Genomic DNA, 27,676 nt, shown 5'->3' with positions numbered 1-27,676 from the left:
CGCGCAAAAAAATTTAGAATAGTGCCAGGTGCTCGGTGGTTCACACTTTTAATCCTGAGATCTGAGGATCGTGGTTCAAAGCCAGCCTGCACAGCAAAGTGTGTGAGACCCTTATCTCCAATAAACCACTAGAAAACTGGTAGTGGCACCATGGCTCAAGTGGTAGAGTGCTGTCCTTGAGCTGAAGAGCTGAGGAACACACCCAGGCCAGAGTTCAAGCCCCACAACCAACAACAACAATAAATTAGAATAGTTTTGGACTCAGCTAACTTGGTGTAGCCAACTTGCTTCCCAACCTTACTCAAATGAAAGCAAAAACAGAAAATAGAAAATAATGAATGAATGAATGAATGAACTTGAATGAATGGAAAATAGAAAACAATGAATTACTTCAAGAAAAGTAGTGTGGAGCAACTAATGGGCCTCAAGTCAAAGCAAAGCTCTCATTGTTTTAGGACAAAAGGTAATATGCATCTGTGTGTGTGTGTGTGTGTATTTAAAGCTGAAATAAAAATATAACAAATACATCTCTTTTTTTTGGTAGTATTGGGGTTGGAACTCAGGACTTTATACTTGCTTGGCAATAGCTCTACCACTAACGTATTATACTTCCAGCCCTTTTCTGTGCTAGTTATTTTTTGAGACTAGGGTCTTGCTTCCTGCCTGAGAATGCACCCCAGCTGTGATCCCCCTATTTTAAACTTCCCACTGTAGTTGGATGGAGACAGCCAAGTGCCACCATGCAACACTTGTGTTCTGGTGACATCTTGTGGACTTTTATGCCTGGGCTAGCTTAGAACTATGTTTCTCCTGATCTTAGCCTCCCATATTTCATAAATAACTAGGATAACAGATGTGAGCCACTAGTGCCTGGTTAAATATATCATTTTTATTACTATTTACTAACATTTGGACTCACTGATTGGGTTTCAATTGTGTTAGATAAAAGAATTTCTCTTGTACTGGAAATTCGCTGACTGTACCAGCTTTTATGTTCTTTATCTGGCAAACTCCTAATCTTTCAAAAGTCAGTTGCTCCTCTGATTCTCCTTTTTTTTTTTTTTTCTTGCCAGTCCTGGGGCTTGAACTCAGGGCCTAGTCACTGTCCCTGAGCTTCTTTTGCTCAAGGCTAGCTCTCTACCACTTGAGCCACAGCGCCCCCTCTGGCTTTTCCTGTTTAAGTGGTGCTGAGGAATTGAACCCAGGGCTTTATGTATACTAGGCAAGCACTCTACCACAAAGCCACATTCCCAGCTCCTGATTCTCCTTGATACTTTGAGCTGATCTCCTCTCTGAGATTCTACTGTTCCCAGTAAGTGCTTCCATTGGGCACTCATCTGTATGTTATTGTCTGTGCCTGACTGGCCTGGGATTTTCTAAGTGGTGGATTCTATCTAAATCTCAGGGTCTTTGTCTTTGGCACAGAGGAAACTGGCAAATTTAATGGGGGAAGGAATAAAAGAAGAAATGAGTGGGTATGCCATAAAATTAGACAGCAGGGTAGAATCCAGAGGACAAGAGCATTGAAAGGTGAAGAAAAATTACCCTGTAGAATTTCTGAGCACACTCCAAAGGCTGAACCTTTGCTGAAAGAGCCAGGCATCAGGCAGGAAAGAAAAATGGTGTGTGTGGGTGGGGGGGGGGAACTATCAGAACTATCAGATGGAGTTCTGGCTTAAAGAATTAGATCTGACAAAGCTTGATGGATGAAAGTGGTACCCAGCCAAAGGCATTCACTGGATCACAAGGGTTGAATCTCACCTGATAGGATAAAGGTGCCGCTATCCTTGCCCACCACCTCCCACTGTGGGCTTTCGAAGAGCTTCTTCTTGGAATGCTCTGAGGCTGGGGGCTCATAGGGCACATTCAAGATGAAGTTGAGCAGACGCAGCTGGCGTGTCTCCCAGTACTGCTGCAACTGCTGGAGGATCTCTTGGGCGTGCATTTGTTCTTTTTCATGCTGCCAGACCTGGAACGGCCGTGTTTCAGAAACCAGAGCTGGCTTGATGGCTCTGAGGATGATTGGAGCTAGGACTTGAGTAGTGGGGCTGAGGTGCAGCTCAAGGGCCAGGTCTCAGGGTGGTGATGGTCTCAGAGATGGAAGGAGAATGGGACCATCAGGCATCAATGATGGCCATTACTGGGCCCACTGAGCAGACACCTCAAGCAACTGGTGCCCCTTAGGAAAGTTAAACATTGAGGAACATCTGCTATTCTGTGTGTTCATCACTTTGAAGCTGCTACCCTCTTCCTCTCTGCCCCACCAGGGGTAGAGGTTACCTTTAGTCACATAGGGTCTAGAACTTAGAAAGACCAGCCGATTCTCATCTGGATATTTGGGGGCAGTTTTCCTAATCTCTAGGCAAATCAGCAATCAAGGACTGTGATGAGTTTTATTACTAGCTTGGACCACCCACTTCCCTCCCTTCCTGTGGACCCTACCTGTTTGATTCGATCTGAGAATTCCAGCAGTGGACACGAGAGCAGCTGGCCCAGTGTCAGGAGGTCCATATTGCGGATAATGCCTAGCCCTAAGGCTGGAGGTAGAAGAGAGTAAGTCACACCAGTATCCAGAACGTGACAAAATCCAGGATATATTCCAGAGCTCAATGCCATCTTAAGCCAAGAACCAAGAGGGCAGCTCCAACTGATCTCAGAATATAACCTAGAGCCAGAAACTCAGAAGTTAAGGTCCAGGGTTAAGACCCCAGCCTCAGCCCATATCCTATCAGCAGCAAGGATTTGTCATGGTAATGAGGAAGGTTAGAATTCTCTTTTGTCTCTGTAGGGGAAAGGAGTTTAAGATATATGGGAGCCAGGAGGCCCCTGTAATCCTAGCAACATAGGAGAAAAACTGAGGATCAAAGTGTGAAGCCAGTCTAGGCAAAAAAGTCCATGAGACTCTTAATTAACCAATAAAACCTGAAAGTGGAGCTGTGGCTCAAGTGGTAGGGCTCTAGCCTAGAGGAAAAAAGGCTAAGTAAGGGACAGTGCCCAGGCAGGCCCTGAGTTCAAGCCCAGTACTAGCACAACAAAGGAAGAAAGGAAGGATGGGAGAGAGGGAGGAAGGGGAGAGAGGGGTGGGGAGAGGAAGGAAGGAAGGAAGGAAGGAAGGAAGGAAGGAAGGAAGGAAGGAAGGAAGGAAGGAAGGAAGGAAGGAAGGATATGGGCAAAAATGGGAAACAAAAAAAAAATGGGAAACAAGTGAAGAGGGTTTCCAGCAGAAGCAGGGAACTGCCTCATGGATTGCTCCTAAACCCATTCCTGCCCTCCCCCCTCCCCTGACTCTACCCAAACACACCTCGGAAGAGGGCCTGGCAGCTAAGGCTCTGAGGGTTGAGGCTGGTGAGCTTGGTGAGCAAGGGCAGACAGCTGCGAAACTCCTCGAGCATGCGCATGCAGCGCTGCAGCACTGGGCTGTGCATCCCCAGGGTCGCGCTCAGGCGCGCTGCCTCTGTCAGCCAGGCATCAGTCTTCTCCTGGGCCATGGACAGGTTGAACTGCAGGTGGAAGGGCTCACTGTCAGTCCAAGACCCTCCCTGACCACCACACCTGCAAGCCTCCCCCTCCCCCAGTACAGCTCCCAGGAGGAGTGTGGGCACCTTAAGAAAAGCCATGCACTTCCACTCGCTGAGGTTCTCAGAGATGACTCCGTAGAGGTGCCAGATGCGCTGCTGCATCACTATGGGGCGGGTTCCGAGGATGGGCAAAGACATACCACAGTCTTCCCCTGTGGGATAGGGCTGGCTAAGACCCAGGCCATTCGGAGAATGCTCTGTCAGAAGCCCATGACAGAAGAGAGGGCCCAGACAGTGATGTTGCTGCTGCTGCTGATGATGATGATGATTGGGGGAAGGGGGGGTATATATGTGTGTAAACTACTGAGCTCAACAGCAATGCTAGCAGAGCCCATCCAAAAGGCAATTATTCTGGGGAGAAAATGTCTGGGGAAATATGATGGCATGGAAAGGGAAGGGTCCCCTCTGTCTCTCAACTGCGGCACAGAAGCACCTTTGTCCTATGCCTTTGCCCATCCGGTTAAGGCCTTTGATTAGGGACAGTGCCCAGGCCCTGAGTTCAAACCTCCTGACCAAAAAAAGAAAAAAAATTGTTATCTACCTATCTAGCTTTTTTCTAGACCACCATCATGATCTAAGATACTACCTAATTTAGTTTATTATTTATTGTCTTTCTCCCTAAGTGAGAGTATCAGATACAACAGAAGTTCTTCTGTTTGCTCATTGATGTACCTCAAACCTACTAACAGAGCAAGCACTCTCAACAGATACGTCAAATGGATGAATAAACGCAACCCATTGTAGGAATGAGATGTACAAGACACTACATTGAAAACAAACTTTACAACTTCAGGGGGCAGGGAGGGAGGAGTTGGGGAGGTTGGGAGGGAAGGGATGGTAGGGGAAAAACAAAGGAGTGGGTAACAATGCTCGATAGGAAATGTACTCATTACCTTACTCATGTAACTGTAACCCCTCTGTACAGTATCTTTACAATAAAAAATATATATATATTAAAAAAAACAAATGAATGCAGCCCAAGGGATGTGTAGACAGATAAAAATGAAAAAAAAATAACAAGCTGTGGCTCATGTAAGAGTAAATGATAAAGCAGTGTGTTTCATCTCACAGGCTTCTACATTAGCGCTTAACCAATCATTTTACAACCAGTGTTGAGATATATGCCTGAAATAATTGGTCATCAATAACAATCCTAGAGTAGTATACACTTAATTTACAGTGAGCTGCTTTTCTAATGTACATAAAAGATATCAAATAACAGTCAAGGTTATTGCTGTAAGATGGTCATTCTCAGGCTGGATGTCAGGGCCTCGCAACTGTACTCCTAAGTGTAGAAGGCTGAGATCGCAGGATCCCAATAGGAGGCCAGCCTGGGCAGAAACATTTGCTAGATTTCATCCAAAAATGATCAAAAAAGCAAGGATAGAGGCACAGAAGCCTGCAGCGGCATACCACATATCTGCGTGTTCTTTCAAATACTGAATTATGTTGGACAGAGGCAACATCCACACCTGTTCTTATCTGGGGCTTGCTGTGTGGAACAGGACTAGGTCTATAATGAAGACACATAGTCCCCTACATGGGATTTTAGCCCCTGACCCCATCACATCTGAACAAAACATTCAAATTCAGCTATTTGTTTTCCCCACCATGAACCCCTTGCATCCCTACCCTTAAGAGAATATCTGAAATATGCAATATATGAAGGTTTTGTTCTGATGTACACACACACACACACACACACACACACACACACACACACACACAAACATACATATGACTTTTTGCTTTTGCAATACTAGTGCTCTATGATTTGTCATATGTTCAACCTTTTCTCTTTAGCTATTTTTAGATAAGGTCTTGTTTGCCCAGAGCTGACCTCAGATCATGATCCTCCTACTTGTACCTCCCCTATGGCTGGGACACAGGTTATGCACCATCATGCATGGCTTGTTTTTCGGTTTAGGGGTCGAGGGTCTGTAGTACCAGGGTTTACATTCAAAGCCTCACGTTTGCTAAGCAGGTGCTGTGACACTTGGGTCACAATGCTTGGCTTGGGATAGGATCCACGAATTTACACAGGCTGGCCTCAAACCACAATCTACCGATCTCCATATTGCTGGAGTTACAACAGTGTGTCAGCATTCCCAGCTTATCCAGCAATCAGTGGAGCCATGTGATTCCTGAGGCCTACTTAGGGTCACAGGGGACAATGGAGCCTGAGTCCCAATCTTTATCCCAGTTGGAGACTATGACAGGGCCACAGTAGAGGGGGTGGGGCGGTCATTTTTACCAGTCAACGCAGTGTAGGTATAGTGGAGTTCTTTGAAGTATCTGCTGGTTTTCTCATATTGATGCTCCAGAGAGATGAGCTGTAGCTCAGTTTTCCTCTGAGCTTGTGTCGGGTCCATGAAGGGACCAGTCAGGGCCTTGTCAAGCAGGCTTTCCAGCTCGGCCAGAGCTGCTGCCATCAGCTGTTGCAGCTTAGGCAGGATGGAATGCTGCTTGCTCAGCAGGAACTCAGAGGCCTGGCTCTTCTCAAACTGAAATGTCTCCCACATGTCTAGAAGCTGGTGAAGGAGGAGAAATCATAGGGTCATGAGTATATGTGGCTTCGGGAAGAGGGGGAACAAAGAGGAGTGGGAGACATCGTGACCTATCCTCTCACCGAGATGTCCAGTGCCTCATTCTCACTACTGAATACATTAAAGTGGTTGCGGATGAGTTCATGGAGAGACCGGATGTATTCTGTTCGTGTTTCCAGCTGGTTGTACTGTTCACTGGCTTCATTCAACTGCAGGGGTTACAATGTGAGACACCAGCACCCCCCACGACTCTGCCTGCCCATCCCTTTTGACCCACCCCCAACGGGAGGCTCCACACCCAATCACAACCTCTTAACCAACTGGGATCAGTGGCAATCTGGGATCAGATCTCTTCTGACCAAGGTCTATGAAAGCAGTTTTGGTGTCTCCCACCAGCTGTCACCCTGATAGGTCAACATAGCCCTATCTGATTGGCACAGAGAGAAGAATCCTATCTCTGAAAGCGAGACTGCCTCTCTCATTAGTGCAGCGTCCTGACATGAGGAAACCCAGGGCCGTGTGAACAAGGCAAGACTTCTCAAGTGCAGATTGGCGTGTGAACAGGGTTTAAGAGCACCAAGCCTCACTGAAGCTCAAGGGAGATGGGAACCGAGTGTACTGAGCCTCTGGACAGGGTGGGCCCTGGCCAAGCTGTGGAGGCCGGGCGGGGAGAACCTACCTTCTGGGAGCATCGTGCAATGGTGTGAATGTCTGAGCTGATGGTCTGGAAGACTTTCATGAAGTTGCTGAGCTCGGACATTAGTTGCTTACTGCGTTTGCAACACTCGTCCTGCACCTGGGCAAGAAGGTCCGTCCTAATTTTGTTCAGCCTGGATGCTGGAGACAGGAGAGTCAGGGGTTAGAGGGTGCACAGAAAAAGGGAGGGGGGAGTTTCTGGGTGGGTTATGGGTCCAGAGTAGAAGAAGGCTGATGGGGGGGGGCGTATCAAGAACTCTTTCCCATACTCATTAAATGCCGGCTGCACCTCTGCTCAGTTTCCAACAAATTGCTTCAGACTTGTGCCCAGTACATGGAGTGACTGAGCAAGGACTGAGTATAGTGGTGCTGTACCTATATTTCCAGTTACTTTTGAGGTGGAAAGTAGAGGATTAAGATCCAAGGCCAGTTCAGGCAAAAAGCCTGAGAAAAACAGCTAACTCAGAAAAACAACTAAAAGCAAAAAAATGCTAGAGGCATGGTTTAATGGGCAGAGTACTTGCCTAGAAAATGCCAGAGCACAAGATCCTTATATATCCCCCTGCACCAGAATCAACTCCAAATGGATCAAAGACCTCGGAGTTAAAACAGACAGAAAACATTACAGGATGGAATAGGAGAAACCCTAGGTCTCCTTGGCACAGGCTGAAATTTTCTTAATAGAGACCCAGAAACACAACAAATCAAAGAAAGGTTGGATAAATGGGATTGCATGAAATTGTAGAGCTTCTGCATGGCAAAGGACATAGCTAGCAAGATCACTAGAAAGCCCACGGATTGGGAGAAGATCTTCACTAGCCATATAACGGACAAGGGTCTCATATCTAAAATATACCTGGAAACTCAAAAAATTAAATCCCCCAACAACAAATCCTCAATAAATGCCCAATAAATAAGTGGGCTAAAGACTTAAAAAGAAACTTCTCTGAAGAGGAAAGAAGGATGACCAATAGACACAGGAAGAAATGGTCAACCTCCCTAGCCATAAAAGAAATGCAAATCAAAACATCATTGAGATACCACCTCACCCCAGTTAGAATGGCTATAATCAAGAACTGTAATAACAACAGATGCTGGAGGGGATGCATTGCTTGTGGGAGTGTAAACTTGTTCAACCACTTTGGAAAGCAGTATGAAGGTTCCTCAAAAGTCTCCACATAGAGCTCCCCTATGACCCAGCAATTCCACTTTTGGGCATTTACCCAAATGATCACAAACAAGACCATACTAAAGCTACCAGCGCAACTATGTTCATTGCAGCATTATTTACCATAGCTAAGATATGGAACCAACCCAGATGCCCCTCAGTAGATGAATGGATCAAGAAAATGTGGTATATATACACAATGGAATTTTATGCCTCCATCAGAAAGAATGACATTGCCCATTTGTTAGGAAATAGAAAGGCTTGGAAAAAATTCTATTAAGTGAAGTAAGCCAGAAGCAAAGAAACATAGGTCCCATGGTTTCCCTTATTTGCAATAACTAGTATATGTCTGAGACAAGCAGAAAAGGTCAGATATGTTGATGTTAGTTGAAATAAACCCCAAGATAAGTATTCAAATGTTTTTTCTTTCATGCGATTGTTTCTAACATATTTATGATTTTTTTTGTTGTTTTGTATGTCTCTCCCCCACGCTATAACCCCTGCTTTCATGGTAGTTGATATCAGTATAATTTGTGGAGGGGAAATGAAAAAGCAAATTGTTTAAATAGGGATACAGGAGGACCCATTGCAACAATGAGATGTACAAGTTGTTATGTTGAAAAATGAACTTTACAACTTTGGTGGGGGGAGGGGAGATGGGAAGGGACAGGCAGGGGAAACAAAGGAGGAGGCAACAATGCTTGATAAGAAATATACTCATTATCTTGCCCATGTAATTATAACCCCTCTGTACGGTATTTTCATAATAATAAAAAATAAAATAATAATTTAAAAAAATGCCACAGCATGAATTCAAAACAAAGTGAATGAGAGAAACAAAGTTTTCTCACTAGATAGGAGCAGAGACATGTTTGTACATGAGCAATCGGGAGCCCAAAGCGTGGCATAGCGCAGGGGCTGGGAGCCTGAGAAGTTCTGGCACGCTGTCCTTCCTTGGAGGAAAGGACACTGGAGTTGACTGTGTTGCGTAGTTTAGGTTGTGTTGTGTTTGTGTGTTTCCCTTTTGTGGTGCTCTTGGGGCTTCAACTCAGAGCCTTCTACTCACTCAGCTCGTTTGTGCAGCTGGCACTCTTACCACTTGAACCAAGCCTCCAGCTTGCCTTTCTGCTGGATAATTTTGGAGATGGAATCTTACAGATTTTTCTGCCCAGGCTGGCTTTGAATCGTGATCCTCAGGATTTCAGCCTCCTAAGTAGCTAGTGTTATAGGTGTGAGCCACTGGCACGGAGATGCCCTGTTCATGAACAGCAGGTGCCTGAGGCAGTGTGCTATTGTCCTACTCTTACTCTCTCTCCTCTAGCAGAAGAAATACAAAGAAAAGGGTATAGTCTGGCTTTGGTTTTTGTTTTGTTGTTTTGAGACAGGGTCTCTCTGGCCTTGTAGAGCTAGCTTTGGACTCACTACATAGCCCTCAGGCTGGCTTCAAACTGAAAACCCTCCTTTCTCTGCTTCCCAAGAGCTGGGATTACAGGTGTTCACCACAATGCTCAGCTTGGTTTTTGCATTTAAGTATTAAAGGAAATCTGCTCAGGTGGCTGTAAGGTTAGAAGATGATCCTGTCCTCAGTAATATTCATTGTCTCAGAAAGTGAGAATAATACTCATGTGAGACTTCATCTTAGATCTGATATTCTTAATTATAAAGCACACATTATGTTAGGTACCACTGAAAAGGAAAATGGGCCAGGCACTAGTGGATCATGCCTGTAATCCTAGCTACTCAGGAAGCTGAGATATTAGGATCACAGTTCACAGCTAGCTTAGGTAGGAAAGTCTGTGAGACTCTTTCTTTTTTTTTTTTTTGGTCTGTGAGACTCTAATCTCCAATTGAACACCAGATAAACCAAAAGTGGCGCTATGGCTCAAAATGGCAGAGCATTAGCCTTGAGCAAAGAGAGCTCAGGAATGGTGGCTAGGCCTAATGTTCAAACCTCATGACTGACAAAAAAAATTAAAAGGAAAATGATACCCTTTGAACTCTGACAGGCCATCCATTACAAGATGCTTAAGTTCAGAGATGTTAAAATATGCCCAGAAGATCAAAATATAAAATAAAAATATGGTATTCCACCAAATTCAGTACATGGAGGGCTTATAGTATACTAAAAATTATTTCAAGTACTTTTACCTACCATAACTAATCTTTTTTTTTTTTTTAGGTCGTGGGGCTTGAACTCTGGGCCTGGGCGGTGTCCCTGTGCTCTTCAGCTCAAGGTGAGCACTCTACTGCTTGAGCCACAGCGCCACTTCCATTTTTCTAGTAGTTTATTGGAGATAAGAGTCTCACGGACTTTCCTGCTGGGGCTGGCTTTGAACTGTGATCCTCAGATCTCAGCCTCCTGAGAGGCATGAGACACCGATGCCCGGCACCATAACCAATCTTACCTTCACAAATTTCCTTTGAGTATTTTATTTAGACTTCTTTTAGAAATAAGAAGACTGAGGCTCAGAAAGGTTAAGTAACTTGATCAACACTGCATAGAGGTAGAGCAAGGATTTAAACTCAGGCTGCCCAAGTTTGAATTATATAGCCTTTATTCCACTATATCTTATTATAAACATGGATAAAATATCTACACGTATACACATGTATGTGCGCATATGTGATCTTTATGGGTTTTTCCAAGATGGAATTAAAACACACCTCTGATTGGTCAAGAAATAGCAAAATGGGCTTTTACAAAAGTAAATAAAAAAATAGCAGAGCATGGGTATATTTTGGGATTACTAGTGTACTAATAATCTTATTTCAAAGTCTTTTAAAGGTCACCTCATTTAAGTGTGTGCATGTAAGTAAATATTATTTGAAGAGTAGACTTGCCTATCTCCTATTAGCATCTCTGTAACTGAAAAATGAATTCACGGGCTCTGAGGACAGGTACTGGAGAGATATTTCTGAGCCATGGAAAAAGAAGCCAGAAGAGCCAGGCACTGAGAGCTGAGACAGACAAAACCTAAAGATGGGGAGCTTATAGAGGGCACCTATGTCGAAGAGAATGCCAAGAGGTCCACCTATACTTAAAAAAATATTCCTCTGGCCCCTAACAGTAGACAGGCAATGTTGCCACATTTGGATCAGTAGCAGCAGCTAGGTAAAGGCTGGGGGAAGGCAACAGTGACACCATATGGCATAAAGGAGAAATGGTTTGATAAAATATCAAGGCTCGGGACAGAGAGCTGAAGCTGGATGAGAAAACATATGTGAAATTCAGGAGGCAGAAGGATGCAGTGATAATTTGGATGTAGCAGATTTAAAGAGCAGAAGGAGGAGGAGTAAAGGATGATCGCTAGTTTACCACTGAGGCCAATGTACCAGAGATGTTCAGTACGCTGTTTGCTGTTCAAGGAAGCTCAGGAACAAGACGCCCAGTTAGAGATAAGAAGATAAACTGTGATCAGCAAGAAGGGTGAAAGAAGACAGAAGAGGAAGAGATGAAGTGAAAAATTACTACTGCTTTCCATAATCAGCACTAGGAATACTGTAATAATATCGCATGGAGTCCTTGCTCTTGTTCTGAGTGATGACATTAGCATACTCTGGCCACAAAGAAACTGAAGCTCAGTGATCTTGCCATGAAGCAAGTGAAAGCCAGCCAGGATCCTTACTTCCCATCAGCTCCTCTAAAAAGACCATTTGATCTTTTTTTTTTTTTTGCCAGTCCTGGGGCTGGGACTCAGGGCCTGGGCACTGTCCCTGACTTTCATTTGCTCAAGGCTAGCACACTACCGCTTGATCCACAGCACCACTTCCAGCCTTTTCTGTTTAAATGGTACTAAGGAATGGAACCCAGGGCTTCATGCATGCAAGGCAAACACTTACCACTAAGTTACATTCCAAGCCCAACCACTTGATTTTTGAACTAGGAATCAAGAAGCTAACAGACCAGAAAGACAGGGGAGAGGTGTTGCAAAGCCCACCTGAAACAGGGCAAGAAGGAGAGCAGACCAATCACAGACCTCTGTTCCTGCCTTGCCAGCATTACACTCCTTACATTCATCAATGCCAGGAAGGCTTTGCAAGAAAGTACATTCAAGATCACTCTTTCCAGGCCCCAGTTCTAAGGCCTCTTACTTTCATAAAACAGGTGAGGGTGAGGGTGTGTGTGTGTGTGTGTGTGTGTGTGTGTGTGTGTGTGTGTGTGTTCGATGGGTCCAATAATATTTAGGCTCTGCAGGAAGTGGGCACTATTCATTATTACCAACCTTGGTGAGCCTAAGCGAGGATTAGAAAAATCTTCCTGTTTCCTAAAAAACAAGTCAGTGACTTCTTAACCTACCCTACCATGAACCTCTACAAGCCTACCTCCTAGACTGATTCCTGGAACTAGAGTACAATAGCATGTGTCATCCTTCCAATACCTAGGGAGCAAGAGAAAAAGAGGAGACACCACTGAGGTGTAAACCAGATTTTCTCAGGGGCATCAACAAGTGGGCTTTGACCTAGCAGAGATGGGAAGCAGCAAAAAGAGATAAACTTAGATGGGCTAAAGAGAAAGCAGAGAGAAGGCAGCTACTGAGTCCCCCATTCTATGTGGAAACTTTAGGGTACCCTTGAGCTAATATGAACCAGTCACTTAGTAGAAATCATGCTATGATGTGTTATAATAGAAAGAGGTCGCCAGCCAGGCACCAATGGCTCACACCTGTAATCCTAGCTACTCAGGTGGCTGAGTTCTGAGGATTGTGGTTTGAAGCCAGCCCAGGCAGGAAAGCCTATAAGGTTCTTATCTCCAATTAACCACCAAAAAGCCAGAAGCAGAGCTGTGTCTCAACTGGTAGAGTGCTAGCCTTGAACAGAAAAAGTGAAGAGATAGTACGCAGGCTCCTTAGTTCAAGCCCAAGTACTGGCACCCAAAATAAAGTCCCCCAGAGCTCCCAAATGGCAGGAGACACCAAACATAACAGAGGAATTGATCACCAGTGAGATTGGAGAAGGTTTCTATGTTGTGGGGTGAGGGATCCTGAAATAAGTGCTGTGGGCATGACCAGCCTCAACGAAGGATTGATTCAAAACCCCGAAGATCTGTTATGCTAGCAAGAGCCAATGTGGGGCTGAGCCAGGAAAGGAAGGCACTAGGAACTCTACTAGGCCACAGCTACCACAACCCGGGACACAGCAACCGAAGCACAGGAGAGCTGAGGCCACATAAGGATGTATAATACTGTGCAAAGAAGAGCATGCAACTAGACAGCCCCCACCCTCGCAGAACCAGATGGCATCTGGGGAAGGAAAAGGGAGCAGAGGACACTTAGGAATAAAAATAACCCAGAACTGTGGTATAATCAATTACCCACAATAGACTGAACTAGACCAAAGTGGCCACTTAAAATGAAGAGAGCTCCTTTTAATTAGGAGGGTCATATTCTTTTCTCACTAAACCCACAGAAGTTAAGAATTATAGAGTGAGGAAAGACCTGCTAGAGAATTTCTATACATGCAAATTGTGGCATAAGATCTGATTTGCTATATGCATGGCGGAAAGGGGGTGGCGGGGGGGAACACGATGGACCCTTGATTCTTGAGAACATCTGGGAAGAAACAGAGATCAATAGCCCAAGCAGCAGGTTGAGTTTTTTTTTCTCCACCATATTGGTATAAACTATGTCTATACCATAAAAATACAATGTGTGGGATGGGAAGGGGAAACAAAGGAGGAGGCAACAATGCTTGATAAGAAATGTACTCATTACCTTGCCCATGTAATTGTAACCCCTCTGTGTGCTGAGTGCTGGTGGCTGACACTTGTAAATCTAGCTACTCAGGAGGCTGAGATCTGAGAAACAAAGGTTCAAAGCCAGCCTGGGCAGAAAAGTCTGTGAGGCTCTTATTTCCAATTAAACACCAGAAAAAAAAAGCTGAAAGTAGAGCTGTGGTTTGAGTGGTAGAGTACCACCTTAAGCCAAAAAAAAATCTAAAGATAGCACCTAGGCCCTGAGTGCAAGAAAAAAAAATGAACTGATTTTTTAAAAGAAAAAAATTATTGAACAACAAAAACATGATTCCTAAGAAATTCAGGGAATACGTGGAGCTATAATAAGAGGTTATTTGTTAGTAATCCTAAATTTGATGGAAAAGGGGAAGGGGCTTTAGGATGCTCCTATTGTTCAAAGAGGGGCCTGTGCCAAAGGTAGACAGCTGTGGCCCAAGGCAGGCTATGTGACTACAGGGAAGGAATGGAGCCAGGCAATACTCACTTAGCTCTGTCTTTACATCATAGCAGCTCAGCAGCAGCAGCTTGCCTTTTGTCAGCAATTGAATAGGGATTTCAGAGACTTGGGCCTGCCAAGCCTTCAGACGGGTCACCAGTGCTATGTAGTTCTTGACAGGACAGCCTCGCATGTTCTCCAGCTTCTCAGGCCCCCAGCTCTGCAGGAACTCATAAATGACTGTAACCCATCGATGGTCTTTGCAGAATTCCCGCACCTCACACCGCATGGCCTAGGGGAAGACAGGGGGCTTAAGATAGAGGCAGTGGCTAGGAAGAGAAGTGAGCAGCATTGCAGGCCTGAAACCTCAGCTTCTTACCTCCAGCAGTGCCTTTTGTGTAGTCAGTGCATGCTGGATTCGGAAGCTTCTGTCCAAATCCACCTGCAGCTGGTCATAATTGTGAGGCAAATAATGGCCCCGCAGTCGGTGCCCACAGATCTCCAGGAAATGAGTGGTATCTGCATGAGTCTTCCAGGGTAACACGAATCCAACATTAGGGCCACAGAACATTTTAACAGCATAGGTGGGCTGGTTGTGGAAATCAGGTATTGGGGATTCTGAGTCTTGGTCTGAGGTCTCCTCATTTTTCCCTAGTGGAACAATTGAGGTTAATGGTCTATGAGAGCCCTCCAGAGTCCCCATGAAGCCTTTCTCTCCACCCACATATCCTCACATATCCAATTCTTGCTCATAACTTTACACACATCAATAGCATCAACACAGTTCATAGAGAGAACTTACAACTTAGAATTCAAGAGGTACAGAATGAAATTTACTGTTTGTCCATGCAGAAAGGGAAATGTACAACATGTTAACTGGGCTACGGAGTAATGAGATCTGAACAGCAAAGCCACTCTAGGCTAAGCATCTGGACTTCCTGTTGATTGGCAAATTGAAATGTCTCCCCTACCATGAGGAACCAAGCACACTGCCTCTGCTGTGCAGAATCTGCAGAGTAGATGAACGTGCTCTACCTTTTCTCTTAATTCTGAATGGAAAAATCATATGATACATAGCTGCAAGAGAGTCTGGGAATTTGTAATTTGTAGCACATCATCCTCTGTGGAATAGAAGAAGATGTAGGTGGAAAGAGATGCTGATCAGGCCAGTCCTCACTATCTGAGCCTGGCACACCCCCTTCACTTTTGAAGAACTAGTTAACTATCATGATGAATAGTTGTGCTAAAAATTTTTCTCCAAATAAAGGTGGGAAAGCATCAAAATCACATCTGTTTACACACATTTGTTGTAAGAAAATCTAAAGTACAGAGTGCTCCCAAGGTTTGGGCCTCCGATCTCTACTGTATTTGTACACACCCTCAAGATCTTACTTGAAGATTATAAGCATGAGCCACTAAGATTATAAGTATGAGCCACTGGTGTCTGGCTACAGTTATCTTTGATTCTTCTCTCACATAGAGCATATCTAGCCATCACAATATCTAGTGATGTGATGTTAACATAGATCATCGGCCTGACTGAATTGTAAGATAACTAGGATCTTAGAAAGCACATCTCTGGGTGTGTCTGTGAAGGGGTGCCCAGAGACGACTACATCACGAAGGCTCTGACTCCATCACTGTCTTTGGTACCCCAGCCTCAGCTACTCAGGAGGTTGAGATCTGGAGGATTATGGTTTGAGGCCAGCCTGGGAAGCACAGTTTGCCAGACTCCATCTTCAAAATAATCAGCAAAAAGTGGGGGTATAGGTGTGGTAGATAAGAGTGTTGGGAGATGCTGGAAGTAGAATGTAAGATCTAGTTTGAAGAAGTGGGTCATGGGGACGGGAGAAGGTCTTTCTTTCTTTCTTTCTTTCTTTCTTTCTTTTTTGGTCAGTCGTGAGGCTTGCACTCTAGGCCTAGGCGCTTGCCCTCAGCTCTTCAGCTGAATGCTAGTGCTCTACCACATGAGCCATAACATATCACTTCCAGTTTTCTGGTGATTTATTGGAGTCTCACAGACTTTCCTGCCCGGGCTGGCTTGAACCGCCATCCTCAGATCTCAGCCTCTTGAGTAGCTAGGATTACAGGCATGAGCCACCAGCACCCCGCTAAATAAAACTCTTATAAAAAAAAAAAAAGTTCCTGCTTTGGCCTGGTGGATTATTCTGCTAAGACAATATCAGCAAATACTGAAAGAAAAAAAATGAATTGCTTTGGGATAAAGAAGGATTTTTGAAATGTAAAGTTTTGTCTTTATGGATTTTTCCCAGATGGACTTAAAGACACACATCAGAAGACACACCTCAGATGGTTCAAGAAATAGCAGCTTATGGGTATATTTGGGGATTATTAGTGCACTGTTCATCATTTTTTAGTCTTTTAAAAGGCACCTTATGTAAGTGCACTTTGCCTTATTCAAACTAGCCAACTGAGAACAGATTGTGAATGTGATCGCAACCAATCTGGGCAGAGGGGTGGGGCCTGCTGTGTTAGGAATTAATAGAGGAGCAGCCTGCCTGCTTGCCAGATTTCTGGCTGGTGGCACACACTTTTGCACAAGTAAATTTTGCTCTGCTGAGACAGTCCTCTGTTTGCATTGTGACTCCCGTGGCTCTTGAGGAGCACATGATATTTGAAATAGTGCAGACCACTCACACAGCTTCAAGTCCCTCCTCGATCAGCAGTTATGAGGAAGGAGACAGAGCAAAGATAATGAAGCGCTGGAAACTCCCAACAGCCAGCAAACGTTTTCTAGAAAGTGGAGTGAGGGCTGATTTGCATAATAACAAGTAAAAGGTAAGGCCCAGAGTAACTGAAACAACTGATGCCCTGTGACCTCTTGAAAACTGGGGACAGTAAGGGGAAACTGCTGGGAGTATAATAAAAATGGAGAAGGATGAAAGCTGGAGAAAAAGAAGGCCCAGACAAAGGTATGGCCAGGAAATAACAGGAAGCCAGCTGACACTTTTTGTTTGTTTTAGCACTGTAGAACTATGGTTCTATAGAAGGTTAACTGAGTGGTCAGAAAACTATCTTGAATCACCTCTCCTTCAGAAACTACTTAAGAAAAGCTAACTACATGAACAACAAAGAAGAGAGAAAGAGGAAATGACAACTAGTGGCTATAGAGTTGTTGGGGAATGATGCAAATGTTCTAAATTGTTGGTGATGATGATTGAATGGCCCTGAGAACATATTAAAGTGCTGGAGTGTATGCTCTCTGTGGCTGACTTCTGAGATGAAGAGTATATCTCAGTAAAGCTGTCTTGAAAATCACAAAGCAAACTGTCCTGAAACAAAGATTTAAAAGGTGAAAGATTTATGTGATTCAAATAAAAACAAAAAATATATTTTAAAAGATTTAAAACTATATTAAGAGAGAAAATATGAGACTCCTCCCCCATAATATTTCATGCCAAAGCACATTCTACTCAGATTGCTACATATCATGAAAAAGGAAAAAAAATAGGCAAAAGAGAGAGACGAATTGAAGCCAGGTACTGGTGGCTCATGCCTATAATCCTAACTACTTAGAAGACTGAAATCTGCGGATTACAGTTCAAAGCCAGCCCAGGCAGCAAAGTCCTTGAGTCTCTTATCTCCAATTCACTACCAGAAGACTGGAAGTGGTACTGTGGCTCAAAGTGGTAGAATGCTAGCCTTGAGCAAATCAATTAGGGATAATTCCCAGACACGAGGTTCAAGCCCACACTGACAAAAAAAATAAATTAAAAAAAAGAGAAATTGCATTTAAGGGAAAAATTAGATCGTCAACACACAATTCACAGTAGTAAAGACAGTGAAGTAATGTATTTCAGATAAATAATGGGAAAAAAGGCATACAACAATACTTTCACACCTTGCAACACTAACTCCAAAAAGATATAAACTGTTATCAACAGAGAAGAACTTGAGAATTTTGTTTCTGAAAGCTCTCCTAAAGAATATATTGAGAATGAGCTTCAGACAGAACAAAATTACTAAAGAATGTCAATGTAAGGAGTGCTACTGAGCTTCACTCATGACTAATTGCAGAACTAAGATTGAGTGACAGGGGAAAGAGTAAGCATAGTGTGATGTAACAATGTAGAAAATGCTTGCCAGGTAGGGAAAGCCTCTCTGAAGACTGGGACTTTGGAAGAGGAAGCTAGCTTCCTCTTCCTTCCTGTTTGGTGGCAAAGCTTACCCCTTAGAAAAGCTGAGGATGTCAGACATTTGATTTCTTGTTTGCTTTTTTTTTTTTAATAACTAGAAGTAGTAACATTCTCTAGATTTTGACAAGAAGATTTAAAAGTGAATCTGCTAGGGATATTTCTGGATAAGATTATTTTTTTCTTGTGAAAACCAAGACTCTGGCATAGAGAATTACCCTGGTGACTTGTTGCCCACTTTCTCTCTAGTTTTGCTTAAGCAAAGGCAGTTAAAGCCAGACACCAGTGGCTTGCACCTATAAATCCTAGCTTCTCAGAAGGCTGAGATCTGAGAATTGTGACTCAAAGCCATCCCAAGCAGAAAAGTCCTTGAGTCTTATTTCCAATTAACCACCCAAACAACAGAAGTGAAGCTCTGTGGTTCAAATGGTACAGTGCCAGCCTTGAGTGAAAAGGCTTGAGTTCAAGGACAGGCACCATTAAAAAAAAAAGACAAAGGGGATTGGGGAAGATGGTGGAGTATGATGATACATGCCTGTAATCTCAGCACTCAGATAGGTGAGACAGGAGGAGTGTGAGTTTGAAGCAACCTAGTATATAATAATAATAATATATACCCTCTCTCTCTTAAAAAAAAAAGGAGGAAGAAGAGGAGGAAGAGAGGGGGGAAAAGAAGGAAAAGCTTAGAGTTGCACATTGTTTTAGAACTATAAACAATAAGCCTAAAGAGGGCTGGGAATGTGGCTCAGTGGTAGAGTGCTTACCTAGCATGCATGAAGCCCTGGGTTTGATTCCTCAGCACCACATAAACAGAAAAAGGCAGAAGTAATACTGTGTTTCAAGGGCTAGAGCACAAGTCTTGAGCACAGAAAGGCTCAAGGACGGTGCCCAGGCCCTGAGTTCAAGCCCTACAACTGACAAAACAACAACAACAAAAAAATAAGAAGCCTGAAGATTTTTTTAAAATGTCAATAACAAATGTTTGCAGCCTCTCCAGCACACTCTCCCTTCAAAGATGTTCTGCCCTGACCTGTCAATAAATGCAGGAAGGTGTGTGGAAAAGATATAAAGACCCTAGTTCATAGCATTTAATCTTTTGCCACATAATCATACTTAACAGCACTTTTGAGCCATTAAATCCTGGAAGCACTTACCTCAACATGTTTTGGTTTTATGGTTTAGGCCACTGTAACTGAGCCAAGCTGAAAATATATCTTTCTTGGGAGAACCATAAATTCTCCTTGGATTATGTTAGGATTATGTAGTCCCAAACCAACTCACACATTCAGTCTCACATATTAATAACCAAGATAAGCATAGTAGAAGATTACAAACAACTCCATTACACACATCCTTCTAAGAAGAGGTACCTTTACCAATCAGTTTACATGACACATTCCCTTGTGGTAGTTTGTGGCTACATGATTGTCTACAATATGATAGTCCTTATTTTTTTTCATTTGTGTGTGTGTGTGTGTGCGCACACTTGAACTCAGGGTCTCAGACTCTTCTTGGCTTTTTCACTCAAGGCTGGTACTCTATCACTTGAGCCACAGCTCTGCTTCCAGGTTTTTATTGTTTAATCAGAAATAAGAGTTTCTTGGGTTTGTCTGCCCAGGCTGGCTTTAAATATCTTGACCCTGGACTACTCAACTTCCTGAGTAGCTAGGATTATGGGTATGTGACTCACCAGCATGGAGCCTATTTTCTCAATTTCTCACACATACGGGAAAACTTGACTAAAAGATCATATAGTGTCAAGGGTGGAACTGGTGTTGCACAGCTCAAGTCATTTGAAAATAGTCATCTGGAAGCAGAACACTCAGTGGAAATAGAGATAGGTGATCTTAGGAATACAAGGAACTGGAAAGATACACAGGGAGAAACAGAGCTAAAAAGATTAGTCATACTTGGAGAGACAGGGTCACTTTGCCTGACTTTCTAGTTCCAATTTCTGTGAAGGTTGATGCTGCTCTTTCTTTACTGCCTTTGAATTGAGTAACTTTGTTCTGTGACAAGGTTGAAGAACAATGACTCAAGGTGCCAAGACCTACATGGAGCTATACAAAGTCAATCCCAGTGTGACTACATACAAACAAAAGCGAGTCTATTTTTAATGTAGTTTTGTGGAAGGAACATATAAAATAAAGGAGAAACCACCAATAACAATATGATAGTCCTAGAATGAGAGCAAAATAAAGTTTGCTTCAAATAGAAAACCAATCATTTCAGAGTAATTAGGAACACACACACACACACACACACACACACACACACACACACACACATTACATATAAATTGATATCGAGCTGTATTTTAAAATATCAGCCAGGCACCAGGGGCTCACACCTGTAATCCTGGCTACTCAAGAGGCTGAGATCTGAGGATCATGGTTCAAAGCCAGCTCAGGGAGGAAAGTCTGTGAGGCTCTTATCTCCAATTAACCACTCAAAAACTGGAAGTGACACTATGGCTCAAGTGATAAAGTTCTAGCCTTAAGCATAAAAAGGCTCAGGGACTGTGCCCAGGCCCACAGTTCAATAAAATATCAATCTAATTTTGAAAGTTCTAAATAATATAGATCTTTACTGTAGATTTCCTTGAGTGAGGGATTCTGATAGTTCACACAGAGCTAAAATTGTCAACTCTTCATCTCTTTAAAGTTTCACAAAGCACCAAGAAGAAAAAGTCTGTTTCTTCTCCTATCTAAAATCATCTTGCTCCCACACTGTTTCTTTTAATACTTTTTCCTGGTCATACTATTCAAATCTATCTCTTTTGAAAGACCCCAGTGAAATGTGAAATTTCCTGGTGAAGACAAAATGAACAGTCACATCTTTTTCATTCTTTGTTTTGTATCTCTAAGCTAACTTCAACACCATCTCAACTAAAATGCACACTAAAGATTATGTAAAAAGATTAAATACACCATTATATAAAATAATGCATTACATAACCTTCATGATATAAAAGATAATATGAAGGCCTGTTTGGGAAGCTGAGGAAGGATGATGTCTATAGAGTTCAAATCCACGTGGACTACATAGACTATGTCTCAAAAAATGTATAATGAGACAATCCTTTGTCTTTTTTCACTGTACCGGATTTAGCTTGCCACAAATATAAAAAAGACACTCAGAAGATCTTAGTCAAATAATTGTCATACTTTACACTAACATAAGAATATCATGGTTGGTAGTTTTTGAACTTGACATTTGACAGATGAGAAAAGTGATTGATGATCTGATGGGTTTTTTTCTAAGTTTTGAACTAAGTAAAATTTTGAGAGAAGACTACAGAAACATTGGATGGTAATATTAATATTCTACTTTTTTTTTGCTCCAAGATGTTCTGTGAAATACGTTGGAGTACACAGAGTAAAGATGGGGGATATATGACCCTGACATTTTGTTATTAATACATTCTGTATTCTTTTAGTGACTAGACTATAATCAGTGTATGTTTCTACTGTAGAGGAGTTTTATTTTTCATATACAAATAGGGATTTGAAATAATTTTAAAATTTGGTTAAAAAGATGTATAAATCTTGCCTTCATGAAATAAATATTTCTTAGTTTGATGTGTGCTTCTTAAATATTACTAAAAGGGGTTTATCTGCTACATATTTCTTATTAAAAATAACTTCAAAAAAACTTCATTCTGTATTTTTTTATTTTTATTTTTGCCAGTCCTGAGGCTTGAACTCTGGGCCTGCACACTGTCCCTAAGTTCCTTTTGCTCAAGGTTAGCACTCTACTAGTTGAGCCACAATGCCACTTCCTGCTTTTGCTCTTTATGTGGTATTGAGGAATCAAACGCAGGGCTTCATGCATGCTAGGCAAGCATTCTATCATTAAGCCACATTCTCAGCCCCAATAACTTCATTCTTGTAAAGAATTTAGGGAAAATCCTTATAGAGATTCAAAACTTTGGTTCTGTTTCAGTATAGTAATCCCAATTTGCTGATCTGATTTTGCAGATCTTATTTGCTTCAAATTTTGTAGGAAAAAAAATGTAAGGAATGGCATTACCCATCTACTGAGATTCAAAAGTTAACATTTTACCACATTGCTTTCCACCCTGAACCACGCCTATAGCTCTCATGTTACTATTCTATTTTTTCCATTATTTTTTATTATCCTTAAGTAGTTGTACAAAGGGCTTCAATTCAACATGTCTGTTTCTTATATTAGTACTCTAACTAAGGGAAATATGAAGATGTATTGCTTCCCTGATGATGAACAGGTGCAGGACTGAAAGGTCAACATTATCAATTAATTCCTCCATATGAAATGAAAAGCAGCTGTACAAAATAAAGCAAGTGTCAGGGCTGGAAAGGTGGCTCAGTGGTAGAGTGCTTGCCTTGCATGCCTGAGGCCCTGGGTTCGATTCCTCAGCACTACCTAAGCAGAAAAAGCTGGAGGTGGCGCTGTGGCTCAAGTGGTAGGGTACTAGCCTTGAGCTGAAGAGCTGAGGGACAGCGCCCATGCCCAGAGTTCAAGCCCCATGACAGACAAAAAATAACTAACTAAATAAATAAATCAAGTGTTGAACAAGAAACACTCCTCAAGCAAGTATAAATTAACTTAGCAACCAAATTCAACAGTAAATAAAATGCAACTATTTCACTAGAGAAAAACTTTATGGACTTTTGGGCAAAGTAGGGGAAGGGCAATTTAATTTACTCTTAAATATACACCCTCACTACATACACATGTGTATGTAAGCTTACAAGTATTGGATAGTGAACAAAAACACACTGGGTCCAACTGCCCTACCTTTCAAGAGCTGCTTTATTCCGTACTGAAGGACTAAGTTCCATGGGCTGGGACACCTGTCTACTTCCCATACTCTACATGTGCCCCCCCCTCCAGCCTTCATACCCCCGACGAAGTCTTTTTAAATACCTTTTTTACTCAGGACATTCTTGGAGGGCTTCAGAGTTGCAGACCGTACTACCTTCATACCAGGATACAGAAAAGAGGCAGAAATGGACAAACTATAAGAAATTCTAACCAGACTGGGAACTTCGCATTGCACAAATGGTGGTAGAAGTAGGAAGTCCAATAGCCAGACCCCTGCTCAATCCACAATACCTGCAGGGTAGAGGTCTTGATAGACTTCACACCATCAATGAGATTACGGATTATATTTTCAATAGGGGGCATGGGAGACAGCTGGTTATATTCATTAAAGATAAGCCGTGATAAGAGGAAGGGGCTTTTCCTGGGGGCCTGTAAAAGAAGCAGAAGAGGGTATATGGAGCATGTGTACCCATTCCCCCCTCCCCACTACATGACCCTTGGTTGCCTTCCCATCTTCACCCACCACCTCACTTGGATAATATTAGCCACAAAAGAGGTTATCTCATCTTCCAAGATTGAAACCAGGCTCTGACAAGTCATGTAGTTGACCAAGCGGTGCAAGCTTCCTAACTGTAGCAGCCAGGTCTCTGTCTGACTCAGCTTCTGCTGCAGCTGCTGGAGCAGGACCTTGTGAAGGTGCACTGAGCCATGGTCTATCCTGGGTCTTCTGCAGTTCTGCACTTGCTCCTGCAGGCCATGTTGCATGTGGTGTGTGTCCTCATGAATCTGTCAGGGTATAAGAGGAAACTCATCAAAGAGAGGAGGATGGAGACTAAACTACTCACCCACTGGCCTGTGCAAACTATCATGTACTGATGTCTGAAACATAGATATGCACATGAAGAGCTCCTTTTGTGTATGTGTTTGCCAGTGCTGGGGGGGGGGGTGGGAGAGGGGAAGGGGCTTGAACTCAGGGACTGGGCATTGTCTTAGCTTTTTCACTCAAGGCTGGCACCCTACCACTTGAGGCTCCACTTCTGGCTTTTTGGTGGTTAATTGGGGATTGTAACAATGAGATGTACAAGACACTATGTTGAAAAATGAACTTTTCAATTTAGGCCCGGGGAGGGGGAATGTAGTTATGGAGGTGGGAGGGAAGGGATGGTAGGGAGAAAACAAAGGAGGTAAGAAATGTACTTATTACCTTGCTCATGTAACTGTAACCCCTCTGTACAGTATTGTCACAATAAAAAACTTTTAAAAAAAAGTGTTTCAAGGACTTTCCCACCCAGCCAGGCATTGAACCATGATGCTCACATCTCAGCCTCCTGAGTAGTTAGGATTACCGACATGAGCCAGAAGTGCCTAGATAAGAACTCCTTTATGATAGAGATTTGTCCCTAGATAACTGTAAGTGACCAGAGAAGATGCAAAACAGAGGATATATATTCAAATGACTCCCTGTGCTAATGGCCAGACCTCCATTTGTGTCTATGTTCAGAGAGCATCATAATGCACAGAACAGATGCAGGAGAGACTGGAAGAGTGAAGCTCAGCAGTCACTTCAGGAGGAGGACTCTGACAATTAGGACAAGGTGGAGTGAGGCTGCTTTATTTTCTCCTAGGAGCTGTTTCCAGGCACTGATACAGACTTTCTTTGAAGAAAGTGAAGTGTGGGGAGAAGCCCAGGAGACCTCCTTGGGGGTTCTTCTCAGACCTAGAAGGGTTCTCAATCTATAAAGGCTGACAGAAGTTGTTGAGTCTCTGATCTTGTCCTGAGCAGACAAACACAAGAAGACACAAGGAAACTATGCTTGGCCCGGATGGACTCTTGGTCATTTACTGCTCTCCTGTTCCTTGCAGTGTTCCACAGAGCTCATGGTTTAGAACTGACTGGCTTCTGTGGGTTGTATTTCTGTCACCCACAAATGTAAATCTTAGTTAGTTGGGCCCTAAGTAAGGCACAACACACCCACCCGTGTCCTTAGACTTGGTGAAGAGTCCTCTTCCATACTCCCCACAATGCCCTGAACCCTACAGCATCCCCCTTCACAGCTCAGAGTCCAGTGCATTGCCATTAACCAGAATTGTGTGTCACTCAGCTACTACACCATAAGTCCCATGAAGGTGGTCTTCTGCCATGCCTTAATTTCATTTTTTAAAATTGCTTAACATAAGTGGCTGGCAAAGGATAGCTCCATAGTAAATATAAAAAGATGTAACACTTCACACAAACAACAAAGTATTTTATATATATAATATATATATATATATAACAATATATTCACTATAGCTCTTTATACACATCAGCAATAGGTGAAATAACTTGTGAGTTTTGAGGGATTTTTTTTGGGGGGGGTGGTTCGGTCATGGGGCCTGAACTCTGGGCCTGGGCGCTGTCCCTCAGCTCTTCAGCTCAAGGCTAGCGCTCTACCTCTTGAGCCATGGCACCACTTTCCGCTTTTTTCTTTTTTTCTTTCTTTCTCTTTTTGCTTATGTGGTGCTGAGGAATCGAACCCAGGGCCTCATGCATGCAAGGCAAGCACCCTACCACTGAGCCACCTTCCCAGCCCCTTGAGGGATTTTTTAAACCTACAGCATCATTGAAATTGGAGAATGAACAAAGGCAATTTTAGATACACAAAGATTTAGAAAATTTACCACCCATGTATTTTCCCGGGGCGGGGGGGGGGGGGGGGGGGGGGGGGGGCGGGGAAATTGGAGAGGAGAGAAGAGAGGGCAGAGGGGCTGGAAGATAAAGAGATATTAAAGAGATAATTAGGAGCAGGACTCCAGGGAAGCACGTATGGGGGTGGGGGGGGGGGGGGGGAAGGAATGGTGTATTTCAAACAAAAGAAAATGAATCCAAGAGGACAAATATATTTACTAGAAGCTTTAGTAGGCAAAGAAACTTGTGAAATATACTGTTCATTAAAATGGCTAGATTGAAAATAAGAATGTTTGTAACAACTCTCAGAACTCACATTCCAGGATTTGTAAATGTAAGATTAGCAGAAGCCTATAGAGAGACTGAGAGGAGAGAAAGGAAATTAGTACTAAACAATACTAACTGTGCTAAATATCTTCTTTGTGTGTGTGTGTGTGTGTGTGTGTGTGTGTGTGTGTGTGTGTGTGTGTGTGTGTGTGTGTGTGCCAGTTCTTGGGCTTGAATTCAGGGCCTGGGCCCTTTTTGAGCTTTTTTTCCTCAAGGCTAGTGCTCTACCACCTGAGCCACAGCTACACTTCTGACTTTTTGGAGGTTAATTGAAGATGAGAGTCTCACAGACTTTACTGCCCCCTCTGGCTTCAAACTGCAATCCTCAGATCTCAGCCTCCTAGGAATAGCTAGGATTATAGGCATTAGCCCACCAGTACCTAGCTGTACTAAACATTTGAAAAAAAATCTGGATGCAAATTCACATGAGGCATTCATTCGTAGCATAGAAATGAGGCATTCATTCACAGCGTAGAAATACTAGAGATAGACCACTGCATGAAACAAAAAAGACATAAGGGGGTAGACAAAATACCTAAAAATTTATATTTTATATAAAAAAGGTGATAAGTGCTATAATAATCAAATGGCAAGGGAAAAGGGACTGAGAGTGCTGGAGATGGCAAGGATTTGCCATTTCAATGGGAGAGTCCGAAACGTCCCGTGGAGAAGGTGCTGGTAGAAGTGGGCTTGTGCTGTGCAGAGCCTGATTCAGCTTCACTCGTGGGTGTGTCTGCCGAGCCTCAGGCAAATCCCATAGAGAGCAGTAAACCAGGGACAGGAGCAATCAGTCTTACTAGAGAACAGCTCCAGGGGGGTGATAAGATCCCAACCAACCTGCAGCACCAGGATGCTGTGGACGTCTTTTGTACCGCAGGCTGAGAGCGCGGCACCGGTGACGGGTACAGAAGGGACCTACACGACATCCAAGTGAAGGGGAGCCAAATAGTATTCCTAGAGCGGTGATGCTGGGGCCCGGATCGCTCCCACCGTGGTAGCAGCCTGGGGCTTCAGGAAATACCGACACCAGCTTTGAAAGACTTGCTTCCTGCCAGTGTTCCCAGTGAACCTATGTTTCTTTTACCCCACTTCCTTGCTGTTCTTCTGTATCTTTCCCCCTCCGCATAACCAACACATGACTGAAAGTGACTTGATTCCTACCTAGACCCTTGCTGTTCAAAATCTCCAAGTCTTTACATTCTAATGGGCGGGTAAAGATCGTCTTTGAAGGAAAGTTGGACATAAGCTAAGACTTAGAACAAATGAGGCAAATGAGGATTTACATATTTTATTAGGACTTCCGATAAAAATTCTGCAACTACCCAAAGAAGGAAAGATCCAGTCTCCCTGACACCATTTTTTTTCTTAATTGGCATACAAGACCAGATGTATGAAATGAGAGGAAATGTTTGTGGCCTTTATTAATAATTTCTAACTATGTGCTTGAGTGCCTATATTGAACACAGGAGAACAAGAAGAGCTTTTTATTTTATTTTAAAAAAAGCAACTGACATAAAGTACACACACAAATTCTTATATGACAGCATAATACTAATGCCTTATGGA

The 27,676-nt window shown here is 43.1% G+C and overlaps 1 protein-coding gene across 1 annotated transcript in view; it reads right to left on the bottom strand.

The window, feature by feature from the left end:
- Window positions 1-27,676, bottom strand: part of Dnhd1 (dynein heavy chain domain 1) — a 71,333-nt gene that overhangs the window by 27,613 nt on the left and 16,044 nt on the right. The window contains 12 exon segments of the mRNA XM_013035593.1: window positions 1,762-1,969; window positions 2,443-2,537; window positions 3,302-3,500; window positions 3,603-3,730; window positions 5,833-6,157; window positions 6,160-6,333; window positions 6,804-6,961; window positions 14,204-14,447; window positions 14,535-14,806; window positions 23,227-23,269; window positions 23,407-23,544; window positions 23,647-23,901. Of these exon segments, the coding sequence (XP_012891047.1) occupies window positions 1,762-1,969; window positions 2,443-2,537; window positions 3,302-3,500; window positions 3,603-3,730; window positions 5,833-6,157; window positions 6,160-6,333; window positions 6,804-6,961; window positions 14,204-14,447; window positions 14,535-14,806; window positions 23,227-23,269; window positions 23,407-23,544; window positions 23,647-23,901 (2,239 nt within the window).

Source organism: Dipodomys ordii, unplaced genomic scaffold (assembly GCF_000151885.1).
Source record: "Dipodomys ordii isolate 6190 unplaced genomic scaffold, Dord_2.0 Scaffold216, whole genome shotgun sequence".
Taxonomy (NCBI): domain Eukaryota; kingdom Metazoa; phylum Chordata; class Mammalia; order Rodentia; family Heteromyidae; genus Dipodomys; species Dipodomys ordii.
This window is presented reverse-complemented; position numbering and strand designations above follow the sequence as displayed.